The sequence below is a fragment of the Sorghum bicolor genome, chromosome 9, assembly GCF_000003195.3.
Source record: "Sorghum bicolor cultivar BTx623 chromosome 9, Sorghum_bicolor_NCBIv3, whole genome shotgun sequence".
Classification (NCBI taxonomy): domain Eukaryota; kingdom Viridiplantae; phylum Streptophyta; class Magnoliopsida; order Poales; family Poaceae; genus Sorghum; species Sorghum bicolor.
Genome location: NC_012878.2, coordinates 56,254,532 through 56,269,447, shown reverse-complemented (window position 1 = coordinate 56,269,447; position 14,916 = coordinate 56,254,532). Strand labels below are relative to the sequence as shown.

General features: G+C 44.8%; 1 protein-coding gene across 1 annotated transcript; it reads left to right on the top strand.

The window, feature by feature from the left end:
• On the top strand, nt 441-6,759 carry LOC8069010 (putative clathrin assembly protein At2g01600). Its single transcript, XM_002441424.2, has 15 exons — nt 441-769; nt 951-1,020; nt 1,226-1,323; nt 2,528-2,666; nt 2,753-2,880; nt 3,018-3,110; nt 3,217-3,267; nt 3,808-3,873; nt 3,954-4,019; nt 4,129-4,209; nt 4,290-4,367; nt 4,692-4,868; nt 4,949-5,024; nt 5,115-5,236; nt 6,111-6,759. The coding sequence occupies exons 1-15, from the start codon at nt 680-682 to the stop codon at nt 6,468-6,470; spliced, it is 1,695 nt and encodes a 564-aa protein (XP_002441469.1). The 5' UTR covers nt 441-679; the 3' UTR covers nt 6,471-6,759.

The following is a 14,916-nucleotide window of genomic DNA, read 5'->3' as shown; positions in this document are numbered from 1 at the left end:
TGTGATTAATTTTTGTTTTCGTCTATATTTAATGCTTCATGCATGTGCCGTAAGATTCGATGTGACAGGGAATCTTGAAAACTTTTTGGATTTCGGGATGAACTAAACAACGCCATAGTCTATTTATTGAATAATTGTTTCTTTGTCACATGTACACCTTTTCTATCTAATATGAAGAGAGCGACAACAATCCACCATCAGGTTTACTCCTACTTATCTGCATTCTGCACCATCTGTCCTTTGACCTTTACACAGGTCAAAGATAGACCACACTTTCATCATTAAACGATGTCTCTACTTCCTCTTATTTACCATGAAAACCCATACATAACCGAAAACACATTTCTCCTAGGTCGAAGGGGTTCATTGCAAAATGTAAGGCATCTTCTCGGGACGCAGCCTTTTCTCGAAGCCTCGAACCTTCCGCTCGTAAACCACGAGAGGGAAGTCGTCACTCTAGACGCACCCTTCTCGTACGAAAAAAAAAAACTTCACAAAAAGCAGCCTGGCCTTGTTCATTTTTACTCCTCCCGCCGGCGGAATTTTACACGCCAGCAAAACCGCCCTGAGGAGGAAATAGAAAAAACCCGAATCATACGCATACGCGTCCCCCGGAACCAGAAGGCCCGCCTGATAGAGGAGAATAGCGGCGAGGAGGACGAAGCGGGGCGCCCAGGAAATGGCGTCGATGCAGAGCTGGCGCAAGGCCTACGGCGCCATCAAGGACACCACCACCGTTAGCCTCGCCAATCTCAACTCGGACTTCAAGGTGCGGCTCGATCCGGCGCCCTCTTCCCCCCGATTTTCCCGTGATTTTTTTCCCGACCTAAGTTTGGGCGGTTGCTCCAAACCCTAGTCTCTCCGCCTGCTAGGCGAGCAGGGGGTGTGCTGGGGCGCGGGAGCAGCCTCGGATCTGCGGGTTTTGATCGGTGTTTTGCTCGCTTTTGTAGGATCTGGATGTGGCGATCGTGAAGGCTACTAACCACGTGGAGTGCCCGCCCAAGGAGCGACACCTGCGCAGTGCGTTGATTCATTTTTATACCCGCGTATTTAGGCTTGGGCCTAATTTAGTGTTTATGGGGGTGGGCGGAATTAGATCGTGTCTCTGAGTGGTGAGGGGGAGGCTAAGGGGGGAGGGGAGGCTCTGAAGGAGGGAAGGGCGTGTGTGCTTTTAGGTTTCGTGCAGTGTTTGATGATGGTTGATTGGTGTGTGGTGGTGTTGCAGAGGTTGTTGCGGCCACGTCCATCGCCAGGCCTCGGGCGGATGTCGCCTACTGCATCCACGCGCTTGCCCGCCGTCTTGCCAAGACCCGCAACTGGATTGTAAGTTCTATGCTCACATGAAAATTTTTCTTGTTCTGCTTACTCTCGAGATTTAATTGTTTTTAGGTGGATTTTTAATTGGATTTCCCTTTTGCGAACATGCTGCACATTAGTATGTCATCATATTATGGATGATATATTTCCCTGATGAGATGTGGAATTTCTGTTGAGTTGTTTATAAGCATGAACAAACCCTTGATTTAACTAAAATGCTGAGCATTGGTTGAGTCAGCGTGAACAATTTACTTGATTCAAATAACATTGCAACACACAATATGCTGCTTGTTGATCGTCTAGCACTATGGAGTGAGGTTCGCTGATTGTTGGAGAAAAGCTAGCCAGAATATTGATAAGGCTAGCATAACTGCGCTGTCATTTTAGGTGCTTGGATATGATGGATTCACAGAAACAAGTTTCTTTGATGGTGCTTCCTCCCTCTCTCAATGGCCTATCTGTATTTTATATGGAGGAGATGAGAATTTGGGGCCTTGGCTGGAGCTAGAAAGCTTAAGGAATTGGGCATAGGCCAGGGGCTAGGACTAACCTGCTTAGTCCGGGCTAGTGTCATTCCTTGATTTTCTGTTTCAGGTGTTTGTGATTCTTCTAGTCTTTTATAAGTCGTCCCCTGCTTATTCTCCAGTGAGATATGAGGGTTGTGTTGTATGGGAGGTTTCTTTCTCTCATCTCTAAAACAAAGATACACAAATCTCCTGTGTGTTCTAGAGAAAAAAAATCTTACTTATGGTTGATACCCTAGTTGAGTTAATATTTCGTATGATTTGAGATGAAAATATGTGACTTGAAATGTTACCTGCACTATTTCTGGTATGTTCTTATCAAAGATTTATAAGTGGATAGCAGAAGTTGCAATGCCTTGTTTCATTTGGTAGTGTTTCATTGTATACTAGATTAGTAGATCGATTGTTTGTAGTTTCCTGAATTATGTTAATTGAGGCTTGGAAGGAAGTCAATAGTTGCATTGTGTTATGCATTAAACCTTTTGGATCTAGGTTATGTAATTCTTGTGATAATTGTTTGAAAATGATTGGTTCTCTTTTGATAGTAACTACTAACTAGTATTGCCATTCAAGGTTCTTCGTGAATGATTAGCAAAGCTAAATGTTGCAGTTACGAGACAATCTTAAAATTCTTCTCTTATTTCATCTGCTGGTAATTGATTTTATCTATATTTTGTGACATGTAGGTTGCTCTGAAAACACTTGTAGTAATCCATAGACTTCTTCGCGAGGGCGATCCTACATTTCGAGAAGAGCTTCTTAACTTTACACAAAGGGGACGGATTCTGCAACTTTCAAACTTTAAGGATGACTCCAGTCCAATTGGTTAGAATTTCTGGCTTGGTAGAAAATTGCTCCTACCCTGCTTATCACCTTATGATTTCCTTTTTCTGATACCGAGTTCTGTGCAGCTTGGGATTGTTCTGCCTGGGTGCGCACATATGGTTTGTTTTTGGAGGAAAGGTTGGAATGCTTCAGAGTTCTGAAATATGATGTCGAAGCTGAGCGTTTGTCCAAACAAGGTCAAGGTCCTGAAAAGGTTTGAAACATTTCATCTCAGTTTGTTACTTCAAGCCTGCAAATGATTAGATTTGAGGATTGCAACTGTGTTTAATTCCAGTACCAATTCCAGTTTATACTAATTAATTCATCAAGTAATTCTCTTTTTGCCATCAGGGTCACAGTAGAACAAGAGAGTTGGATTCACAGGATCTGTTAGAGCAGCTGCCAGCATTGCAGCAGTTACTATACCGTCTTGTTGGATGTCGGGTGATTATCTCTTTTAACTTTTGGCTATCTAGTCGGCTAGCTCCTTATCATTTGTTTTGTTTTCTTTCTTTTACAACATAACATAACTTTGTCCCCCCCTCTGTAGCCTGAAGGAGCTGCAAATAGTAACTACTTGGTGCAATACGCTCTAGCTTTGGTAAGCTCTGATCTTTGTTTCGATTTATTTGTGGTGTAGTGACATGCCTGCTGTTTTAGGCTAGGAAAGCAGTATTTATTTTCAACTTATATAATTCTGATTTTTAAACAAATATGTCAGCCTTGTCTCTTCAAGTTCAACCTATCAAAATGATGTTGGTGGAAAACTGAAAATAGAGCAACTTTTTCTGCTATAACTATAGTGCATACAATTTATATTGTTTTTTATTAGCATCATATCTTTGATACGACGGTAAGAAAGTATTTCCTGAAATTACCTATGCCTACTGCTGGGAAATATTTCCTTCGATGCTCCTTGTTGGTTGTTTCTGAAGCATCCATGAAAGCTTGTGTTATATTATTATTCATTGATATGTGAAAGTAATCTACCTTATACAAGTAATTGAATTATGCCCCTATTTTTTCCTGCTTGGAACTGTCATTGAATTACTAAATAGTAAATAATAGTATGATCTATTCTACATTTGTTTCATGCCTTAATAGTTGATGTGACCTCATATTGTGGCTATATTTTGCACAGGTGCTAAAAGAAAGCTTTAAAATTTATTGTGCAATAAATGACGGAATTATCAACCTTGTTGATAAGGTAAGGCTAGTTTTCATGTGGAAATATATTCTTGCGCATGGCTCACAATGTGCACTTATGTTGGTTTTCGTTTTGTCTAGTTCTTTGAGATGCCAAGACATGAAGCACTTAAAGCTCTTGAAATCTACAGAAGAGCTGGCCAACAGGTAACACCTGAGTCCAGAAGAGGATGATCATTGAAGTATTACAAGATTCTAAAAAGATCAAAACACTGTGTTTTCGTTGCTCTTATTTAGGTTATTTGACACATTTCAGGCTGGGAGTCTGTCTGATTTCTACGAGAATTGCCGGGGTTTAGAACTAGCTAGGAATTTTCAGTTTCCCACTCTGAGGGAGGTGAGGACCTGTACTGTCTGTCTAGTCTTGACTATTTGCACTGGATTATGTTGTGACATCTTATGAGGTGAAATTCTCAGCCACCACAAACATTTCTTGCAACTATGGAGGAGTATGTGAAGGAGGCTCCACGCATGGTCCCAGTTCGGGAACCCCTGGTTAGTGATTGGGTGATACCATTAGTATAAAATTTCTGTTAATGTGTACTCAATTGTTGGATTTGCTATCTTGCAGTCTATCCTACCCTAACTTGCTTGTGATTAAAAATACTTTTTTCTTGTTTAAAGTGAAAATATATAGCTTGATTCAAGCACACATTGCTCTGGCTTAAACCTTCATAATTTATTCACCAGTTTTCCTTCATTCTCTTGTTTCAATTATAGGTCTACACACCAACTAATTATTCCATTTGCTTCTATACTAAACTTCAACTAATTATTCCATTTGCTTCTATTACTAAACTTAAATTTCATGTTCATCAGGAACTTCCTGAGAGGCTTCTTCTTACATACAAACCTGAAGAATCAGAGGAAATTCCTGAGCCTGCTCCTGTTGAAGAGGAGAAGGCACCAGTTGAAGAACCTGTTCCGGTACCACCAGTTACTGAAGTTGTTTCATCTCCTCCCAAGACTGAGGTGGCCGATACTGGTGACTTACTGGTGGGTAAAATAACACATTAATATTATGGTCTAAACCTTATGTGCTTGTTTCTACAATCTGATTTTTTGTTTGCTCATAGGGCTTAGACGATCCAAATCCTGCTGTATCAGCTATAGAAGAAAGCAATGCACTTGCCTTGGCTATTGTTCCAACAGGTAGTATGTTACTTCTGAATTCCTAGCACATGTTAAGTACCTGTAAAGGATCTTTCATTAAGCGGTCGATTCTTTTTGCATCTTTATCAGATGGTGCTTCAACAACTAGTAACACTGCATTTCAAGATAAGGGGTTTGATGCTACAGGATGGGAACTTGCCCTTGTTACCGCACCGAGCAACACAACTTCATCTTCTTCTGTTGGTCAATTGGTTTGTTTCGTTATAACCTTCATATCAGTTTTTATGATGTGTTTATGTTTCCATTGCATGTTGAAATGCTATGGCATCTGAATATGTCACAGCTGTTATATTCACATGTCCCCCACATCATCAGCACTATTTCGTATGATCTTTCGGTCATCCTATAAGTAAATCCATACATTTTGGTCAAAACTTTGTTGCAACATTTCTGTAGGCATATGTTCTGGAGACAATTCATGCCCTGTGCTAGGTTGTTCCTTGGATCAAGACCACATCGTTTGATGTACTCTCAGTATTGCTGTGGCCCATACATCATACGCAGCCTTGCATATCTTACATATGACCATCATAGGGCATTTTTAGTCTTACTTTCGTTCTCCCTTATTTGAAGAGTGTGGAGTGCCTAACTGCATGATATGTTCGGATCAGTGTTATGGATTCATGGCTGAAGATAAACATAATGAGCAGCTCCCCTTGCCCCTTGTCTGCACTACAGCGTTTGTGAAGATAAACATGAACAAGTCTTATGCCTTGTGTTGCACCCATAATGAGTAGCTCTAGACTGCATGATGCCAATGCCATTAATTGCATGTTTGGCTGACCATGTGCATCTTGTGAAATGGTCCCTCCATTCCAAATTATAAGTTGTTTTGGCTTTTCAAGGTACATAGTTTTTACTATGCACTCTAGAAAAGCTAAATCGACTTTACAATTTGAAATAGAAGAGTAGTATACCTTGACCTTGAGCACTTGAACCAATTGATTGGTATTCTAGAATTCAATTTAGCCAGTTTAGCAGGCTAAGCATTGAATCATAGCAATGACATTTCATACAATTTGACAATTTGTTCAATCAAAATAAACTTCTGGCCTCATTTTACAGGGTGGTGGATTCGACAAGCTCATTTTGGACAGCCTTTATGATGACGGGGCCTACAGGCAGAGGCAACAGCAACAGCTGTATGGTTCAGCAGCACCTAATCCATTCATGACAAATGATCCTTTCGCCATGTCAAACCAAGTTGCTCCCCCACCATCAGTTCAAATGGCTGCCATGTCTCAGCAGCATCCGCAGATCCCAACGATGATGCAACCAAATCCCTTTGGACCACCTATGCAGCCACAGATGAGCATGGGTCCTGCAACAAACAATCCCTTTCTGGATTCTGGCTTCGGGGCATTCCCAGTAGCGAACAATGGCCATCAACAACACAACCCATTTGGCAGTGCCCAACTTCTGTAGGCTACATAGTTAAACAAGAGCAAATTTGTGCCCCAGCAAATGCGATTTTTGTGTGATTATATCATGCATTGTGCTTGGCCATTCTTGTATGCAACGCATGTATTATGTATTGGCTTCACCACACGGGGAGCTATGGCGTGACCCAACCCTTGTTGTAAAGAAATTAGTGACCTGTGTAACATCAGATATATGTCAATAAACAGTAGGCAATGTTATTATAATTAAAAACAAAAGAGCGGTGGTATGTAGGAATTTTCAATATTGTATATTCCATTGCTTTTTTTGGTAAGCCATTCCGTGGCTGTTTGATTGCCACCTTTTTTTTTGGCATGCCGTGTGATTGATCATCATGTTCAGCAGAAAGTTCTAAGCCCAGAATTGGAGACTTACTGTAGCTCAGACCTCATGCTCATGCATATCCAAATTGTGACATGCATACTTTAAATTGCTTATTATTTAACGAGTGAATCTGGTTGAGTCTTCTGCTGAAATTTTAACTGTAAGTTGATTTATTTTTTTTAGATGTATAGGTTTTATATATATCTAAACATACTCTTTCCGTTTCTTTTTATGATTCGCTAGGTATCTAGATGCATAGTAAATTTATATGACTCATAATTTGGCAAATACATATGAATGAAATTGGTAAGAAGTTATCTATTGGAATGTACTTTATTAAGCGGATCGACCCTACTTTGCCAATTGTATGGTTGTCGTTCTTCACCTCTTCGTTTTCGCCAGTGGCTCAATCAAAGTTGATGTTGCATCTCAAGTATAGCAACGTATCACCAGTGCCCCGAACTCGATTGTCGTCTCTTGAGCTAGAGGAAAAGCAGCAAACAGTAGAACCTCAATCAGTAGCTCGGCTTTTCGCCTCGTGAAAGGCCTTGGGGTTATTATGGTTAGCCCCCACCTACGCAACTGCCACTATATTTCTAGTCATGTAGGAGTAGATCGGAATCTTACAAGATTATATTACATGTACATGAGGTAAAAATTGGAAAATGCTTCCAATATGGATGCATAGAAGGAAAGCCCTCAGAGTTTCAACTTCCAAGTAGTTTTCTTGCCATGTCCGAGAACGGTAAAAAAAAAGCCCTTTGAGTTTCAACTTCCAAGTAAAGTTTTGTTGCCATGTCCGAGAACAGTAAAGAAAAAAAAACTTAAGCTTTTCTTGGATCTAGTTAGAATTTTACGATGCAATCTTTTTAGTAATGAATGGCAATATCTGTCAACAAGACGTTTATGCTGGCTCCGTCAATCTTTAATCTTATATATCTGTTCTTACTCTTTTCGGATAGAGCTGGCTTAATTTGCCTACGCTAGCAGCCGTGTATCATAGGCTAAATGTACGTACACAGTGTTTGTTTATGCACAATGTTTCGCAAAGGAAAAAAAAAAGATACTACTAATTCTTGTTAAGGATTCGTATGTCCTTTGACAGATCAAATAAAGAAGCCTATACGATGATGGTCCTGCGCATCCTCACCATATTCAGGCACCTTTGCATTCAAGATACCGTCATTTTCAGCACAGCTGCACGGCACACAAGGAGACGGTCCGCATGCCGCTAAAAGATCGTGTCAACCTCATGCCCGATGACGTGGCCTCTCGCTAGAGCGAGAGCAACAGCGCGCATACGGTTTTCTGCATAAACGCCTTTTCTCTATTCCTAGCAGACAAAGTCGGCATTATCTTTATATGAAGAAAATTTTCTTTTACAAAATTTTTCAGTGCGGTGCGGTATCATGGAGAAGACGAAAGCATCAATCAAGTGGGGCCCAGGGAACCAAAGGGTATCCACCTACCCAATTATTTGCCTCCACGTCAGGCAACACCCACACAATATCCCGCCTGTCCTACGAAACACCAGAATCTGCCCACCAGATGCACACCACGCGTCTAACTACCCCCTACTGACTGCTCCACACGTGACGCAGAAAAGAATCTAGGACCAGATGATCGCATGTCGTGCTGGTGCTATACTAGCTTCACTGTAACGTTTTTATATTTGAAAAATAAAATAAATGATGTGGTTTGTTTCCTTATCTATGTGACTGAGAAATGCATGTGTTTTCACAAATCCGCATCAACACATTAAATTTACTAATTTTAGATACATGTGTTTTTCTGCAGAAGCCGCACGAGACGGCCAACAGGTTCTTCAGGGTGCCCACCTGGCTTGCCTTTGTGGCCGTCGTGGACTTCCCCCTGGAACACTGGTACGAGGACAAGATCCGGGAATGTTTCCGTGCCTTCGCTGCTGTCGCGGAAATTGACCCCCTCTGCCTCTCGGGCGAGCACTTCGGTCCCCTGAGGCTGCTACTGGAGCTCAATGACCGCCTCGAGCTGCCCCTCGAGCTGCGGATTTCCGCCAGGAACGGTGCTGGCCGTGACGGGGCGGTCGCCAGGATCATGCCCATCAGAGTGTGGCCACGTGAGTTCCAACTGAACAGCAGGGGGGAGCTCTCGCCCTTCTTCGGACCGCCGTCGCCTCCATCACCTGGGCCCAGCCTAGGACCACCAGGCCCTTTCAGCTCGATTCAACAGAGCCGACCGCAGCCGAACTACTTCAGCGCCATGTACCCACGGCTGCCACGTTCCGAGGCCCATGGAAGCCTCCCTTTTGACCCCCTGTCGTCGGGGATCAGAGGTGGTCACGGCGCAGCACGTCGCCACGCAGCAGCTTTGATGGCTGCTGCCCTCCTCTTCGGCGGCCGGGTGCAGGTCCTGCTTCGCCATGTCCAAGCTCTCCAGGCGCCAATGCTAAATGGCTCAATAAGCGCCATTCAAGAAGAGCCCAACGACACTGCTGCTCCAGCTGAGTTGCGGGGCACATCTACCAAGGCCATCATCACCTACCAACGACGTCCCAGGGACAAAGCTTCTGCCCCGGCGAGCCGTGGGCGCTCCACGCATCAGGCGGTGCCTCCCCGGCGCGCAAGCTCGCGGCTGGCGGCCAAAGCACCGTCGAACTTCATCGACATGACGACGCAGGCTGTGCAACGTAAGGCCCTGCTCAACTCTCTGTCAGGATGTTCCAGGGAGCTCAAGAAGCACATCAAAAAACGGGACATCCTCTCAAGGAACAACCTGCCCCTAAGTGCGACCGAGCTGAGGAAGCTCGTCTCTGCGGCAGAGCTAGACCTCGGCGCTGGGGGCGCCGCGGCGGTGGATTCCAGCGACAATGCCTAGCTTTTCTCAGGGTAGTTCTGCCGGCTGTCCCAAAGGGGACTGCAAGCCCGTGTATCTTTCGTTTTCTAGTCTTTGTAATTCGCTTTTGAACCTTGCTGTCGGGTGCGGGACTGTAGCGACATGAACTCCGACACCGAACCAACGTTGTCTTCGTTCCGCTCGTTTTCTATCATTTCCTGGAATGTGCGTGGGTTAGGCGACCCGGACAAATGCAACATTGTGCGCAACGCTTTCATCAATGCTAATCCTGTTATTCTGTGCATTCAAGAGACTAAGCTAAGAGAAGTTGATTTCTTCAAAGCTAAAACTTTTCTGCCTCCCGGTTTCAAATTTGTTCTCCAGCCCAGCGACGGCTCACGCGGTGGGCTTCTCACTGCTTGGGACCCAAACGTTTTTTCCCTGCAAAACCATTTTTGTAAACCCTACACTATCACCTGTGAGTTTGCTTGCAACCTATCCAACACTGATTTCACTGTGACAAACACGTATGGTCCTTCGGACCACATCTTTTCTGCCAACTACCTTCAATGCTTGCTGGAACTGCCGAGCCTAATTCATGGTGCTTGGATTCTAATCGGTGACTTCAACCTTGTTAGACAGCCTAGTGACAAAAACAACGGCCAGATTAACTCCTCCCTCACCAGTGCTTTCAACTCCACGATAAATGACCTTTGTATCAACGAGATCGACCTTTCGGACAGGCTCTACACCTGGACCAACCTTCAATCCTTTCCCATCCTAGCTCGCCTGGACAGGGCATTCGCCAACAACCATCTAAACTTCCTTTTCCCTATTGCCACTCTTTCCTCTCTACCAAGACCCACCTCGGATCATAATCCGCTGCTGCTAACCCTAAATACAGAAATTCCTAAAGCTCAATTCTTCAGATTTGAAAAACATTGGCTTCACAACCACACCTTCCTTCCTTCCATCCTTCAGAGCTGGCGTTCGGTGGCCGACGTCGGCGATGCGGCCGGACAGATTGTCGCCCGTATCAAGTCGGCCAGGGCTAAGGCAAAGGTTTGGGCTCGGTGTAACAGGGCACCCCCTTCTATCCTTAATAACTGCCGTTTTATCACCCAATTATTCGACTTCTTTGAAGAATTTCGGAACCTGTCGACACAAGAATTTCAGGTTCGCAGCCAAGCCAGGCATATGCTGCAGCAACATATCAGAATGAAGGCAGCCTACTGGAAGCAGCGAAGCAAACAGAAAGTTATCAGAGAGGGCGACTCCAACACGAGATTCCATCATGCCAATGCAACCCAAAGACTCAGAACCAACTACATCAGAGAGGTTCAGGTTGACGGGCAACAAATTGTGAACCACGCTGGAAAGGTGGCTGCTCTGACGGATTACTTCTCATCCATCATTGGGGTCCAAGGAAGCTGCCAGCCGTTTGACCTCAACGACCTATACGCGGGGTCTTACTGCCCAAGCGCAACCTTAACTGAACCTTTCTCTGCCAATGAAGCGAAGCAAGCTCTGTTGTCCATGAACATGAATAGTGCTCCTGGCCCGGATGGTTTCGGGCCGATGTTCTTCAAAGCGGCCTGGGAAACGGTTCAAACAGACATCCACAGTCTGCTGTGTGCATTCCACCAGGGTGACATCGACCTTCAGCGACTGAATAGATCTCACATGGTTTTGATCCCTAAGAAACCTGGGGCTGTCGAGGTCAATGCGTTCAGACCGATTGCTCTTCAAAACTGCTGCCTGAAAATCATTTCCAAGGTCCTGACAACAAGGCTGCAACTTGAAATCCCTAAGCTCATTGACCTAAATCAAACTGGCTTCATCAAGGGAAGATCCATCACGGACACTTTTGTCTATGCAATGGAATTAGTTCAAGTTTGCCATAAAAGGAAAATGCCGGCAATTGTTCTAAAGCTGGACTTTGCAAAGGCCTTTGACACAGTTAATTGGGAGGGTCTTTTTCAGGTCTTGAGGGCAAGGAACTTCCCTGACACTTGGATCCGGTGGATCAGGTGCCTGTTGTCTTCAGCGTTATCTGCTGTTCTTGTCAACGGGTCAGCTGGCCCCTGGATCACCTGCAAGCGTGGGCTACGACAAGGGGACCCTTTATCCCCATACCTGTTCTTAATCGTTGCTGAAACCCTGCAATGCCTCATCAGACGCTCGCAGAGGATCAGGCATCCAACTGAGCCTGATCTCCCTTGTGCAGTGCTCCAGTACGCTGATGACACACTTCTCGTGTTCAAAGGAGACGTGGAAGGTGCCTCTGCTGTCAGGGAAATTCTGGACTCTTTCGCTGCTGCCACTGGTCTGCACATCAACTACAGCAAGAGCACTCTAGTGCCGATTCACATGGCGGAACAGGAAGCTAGTGTCTGTGTTCAAGCGATCGGGTGCTCGAGGGGGGGTTTCCCCCAAACGTACCTTGGATTGCCGCTGTCAGTGAACAAATTACCACTTACCGCCTTCACCCCCTACATCCAAAAAACTGACAGACGGCTAAGCTCATGGCAGGCATTCCTTCTAAACAAGATGGGCAGAGCCGTGCTAATTAACTCTGTACTCGATTCACAGCTGGTATATATCATGGGCTCCCTACAAATCCCTTCTGGGGTAGTTTCTCTAATGGATAAAACCAGGAAAGCTTTTCTATGGGCTGGAGACAAATCGGGGAAGGTGCCTCCTGCCTCCTGCCTTGTCGCCTGGACTAATGTGTGCAACCCGAAAGAGCAAGGTGGTCTCGGGATCAGAGACATTGGCATCCAAAACATTTGCTTGCTGCTCAAACTCCTCCATAGGCTTCACTGTCCCCAGTCGTCAGCCTGGTCATCTTGGGTCAAGAATAAGATATCCTTAGCAAACTTGCAAGGAGACGTTCATGGTGACCACTGGACTACACTTAGGCAGCTCCTGCCTCTCTACCAAGCTATCACCACGGCGAGCGTGGGGAACGGTGAGTCGACTTCCTTCTGGAATGATGTCTGGCTGGAAGATGATGCACTTGCAGATGTATACCCGGCTCTCTTCAGTCACTGCAAACTTCAGTCGGCCTCCGTCAAAGAAATCATTGATGTTGGCATTCAGAACACTATGGTTCCTCGGCTATCAACAGCTGCTCAACAAGAACTGCGGAATGCCCAGGAAGCGATAAGCAGTCTGCACCTATCAGACCAAAGTGATGCCAGGAATTCGGTGTTCGAAAGACAAGAATGCAGCCTGGACAGCGGTGCCATTTACAAGATGATCAAAGCAAAAACCCAACCCTCTAGCCCCAAGGCCAAATTCATCTGGGAATCATACGCTCCCCCACGCGTCCAACTCTTCATGTGGCTGTTAACTAGGGGAAGGATCCAATGCAGAACGGTTCTCTTCTCCAAAACCGTGGTTGACGACCCGACTTGTGAAATCTGTCGGGCCTCTGAAGAATCTGCAGATCACATCGTTTGTGGGTGCACCCTTGCTGGTCAGCTGTGGCAGAGGCTGCAGATACAGGTAAACCCCGGGGACCTGGACTTCATTCACTCATGGTCTCCCCCACCAACCTTCCCGCGAGAGGCTTTCTCCTCCTTCCTGGCAATTTGCTGCTGGCAACTATGGAAAGCAAGAAACGCTTTCATCTTCAGAACGGATACAACCAGCGTTCAAGCACTACTCCTGCAGTGCACAAATGCCGCCAACCAGTGGGCCTTCAGACTTCCGGCATCCAAGAGGCATATCGCACAGGCTTGGGCACTCGCCTTCCGGCGGGCGAGGCACGGTGAAGGTTAACTGTCTTCACTACTCTAAACGATGTTTCCTTCTTCCTCTGTGCTAAGTGACCCTAGTGTACGCCTGTCCAGGTGCACCTTGTACAAAAGATCTATGTAAAGTAATTTAGAGGCATTTTGGCCCGTGAGTAATACAAATTTCAGGTGGGGAGCGACTCCCCCCCGTTGACCGTCAAAAAAAAAATTTTAAACGGATCGCTAGATTTACTATTATCGTGGTTTTGAACACTGTGTTTTTTTTTTTGGAAGGATCCACCCTGCACAGCAGTAGGATAAAATAGCCTCTTATCAGGGTCAGAAACCAAAAAATATCTAGACCAATTGCAATGATCAACCTTTTTTTTCCCCCGTAAACTACGTCCTGAAATTTTGTTACATGGGATGAGTGCACCAACCCCCTCTCTGAATACAAAACTAAATCGGACCAGAAAACCATGAACATGAAACGTTGCTGACTTGCTGGTTCAATTCACTTGAGGCCCCCATTGGTTTGGAGACCAGGATATCTGGCTGTAGTATGTAACATCCTTACGTTCCATTGACTGCATAGGTATACTATATACTAGATGAACACATCGATCGGTTGTTTGGTTGTATTTTTTGCTGTGCTCACTCTTTCTCGCACGGGCCACGGCACACGCGCACTCGTACTACCGCGAGCCAGGCTCGTATTGTCGTTTCCCTAGCTAGAGCCAGGCTCGGTAGGGTTTGTTGCATGCTGCCAGCCAGGCTCTAGCACTTGTCAAGGGAACCAAACACCACAGAGCGCATCTCACGGGCCACTAACCGGTAGCCGCCGCAACCAGCCTAAACTTTTTTTTTTTTTTTTGCATATCACATATATATGGCATAACAATTCAATCAATCAGATCGCTAGTGCGAACAGTCAAACCAACTGGTTTGCATGTTATTATCTCAGCCGTTATGGCATATATATGTGATATGCAAGCGAGTTAACCATTTTTTTTAAAAAAAAAACAAAGGCAAATTAAGGACATGTCTGGATACACTCAACTAAAAGTTTAGCTAACTAAAATTTCAAAGTAAAACTTTAACCAGTTATAAGTTTTCCACCTAAATTTTAGATGGGTATTTTTTTATGCTCTAGCTTATATACTTAACTAAATTTTAGCTGAGTTGGAATAACTAAACCTAGCTAGGATGTTTGGATGCCTAACAGCTAAATAAAGCCAGTTAAAGTTTAGCCGATGCGCATCAAACAGGCCTTAAACACGCCAGCAGTGTCGCCGACCAAATACCAACACATTACAGATGGTACATACAACTGAATGAATTGTTGCAAACATGCACAACTTTCTTCTTTTTTCTTCTTCTTCTATTGAATCTTGATTGATCGAATGGAAAAAAAAAGCCGACATGCTATGCTTTTTTGCCGTCCTGGGGCATGCTGGGCAGAGCGGAGCGCATGCATGCATGTGCAATCAGCGAGCTAGCTCCAGTAGACTGGAAAAGCCATAGAACGTAGCAGCACGACCACACTGGGACGC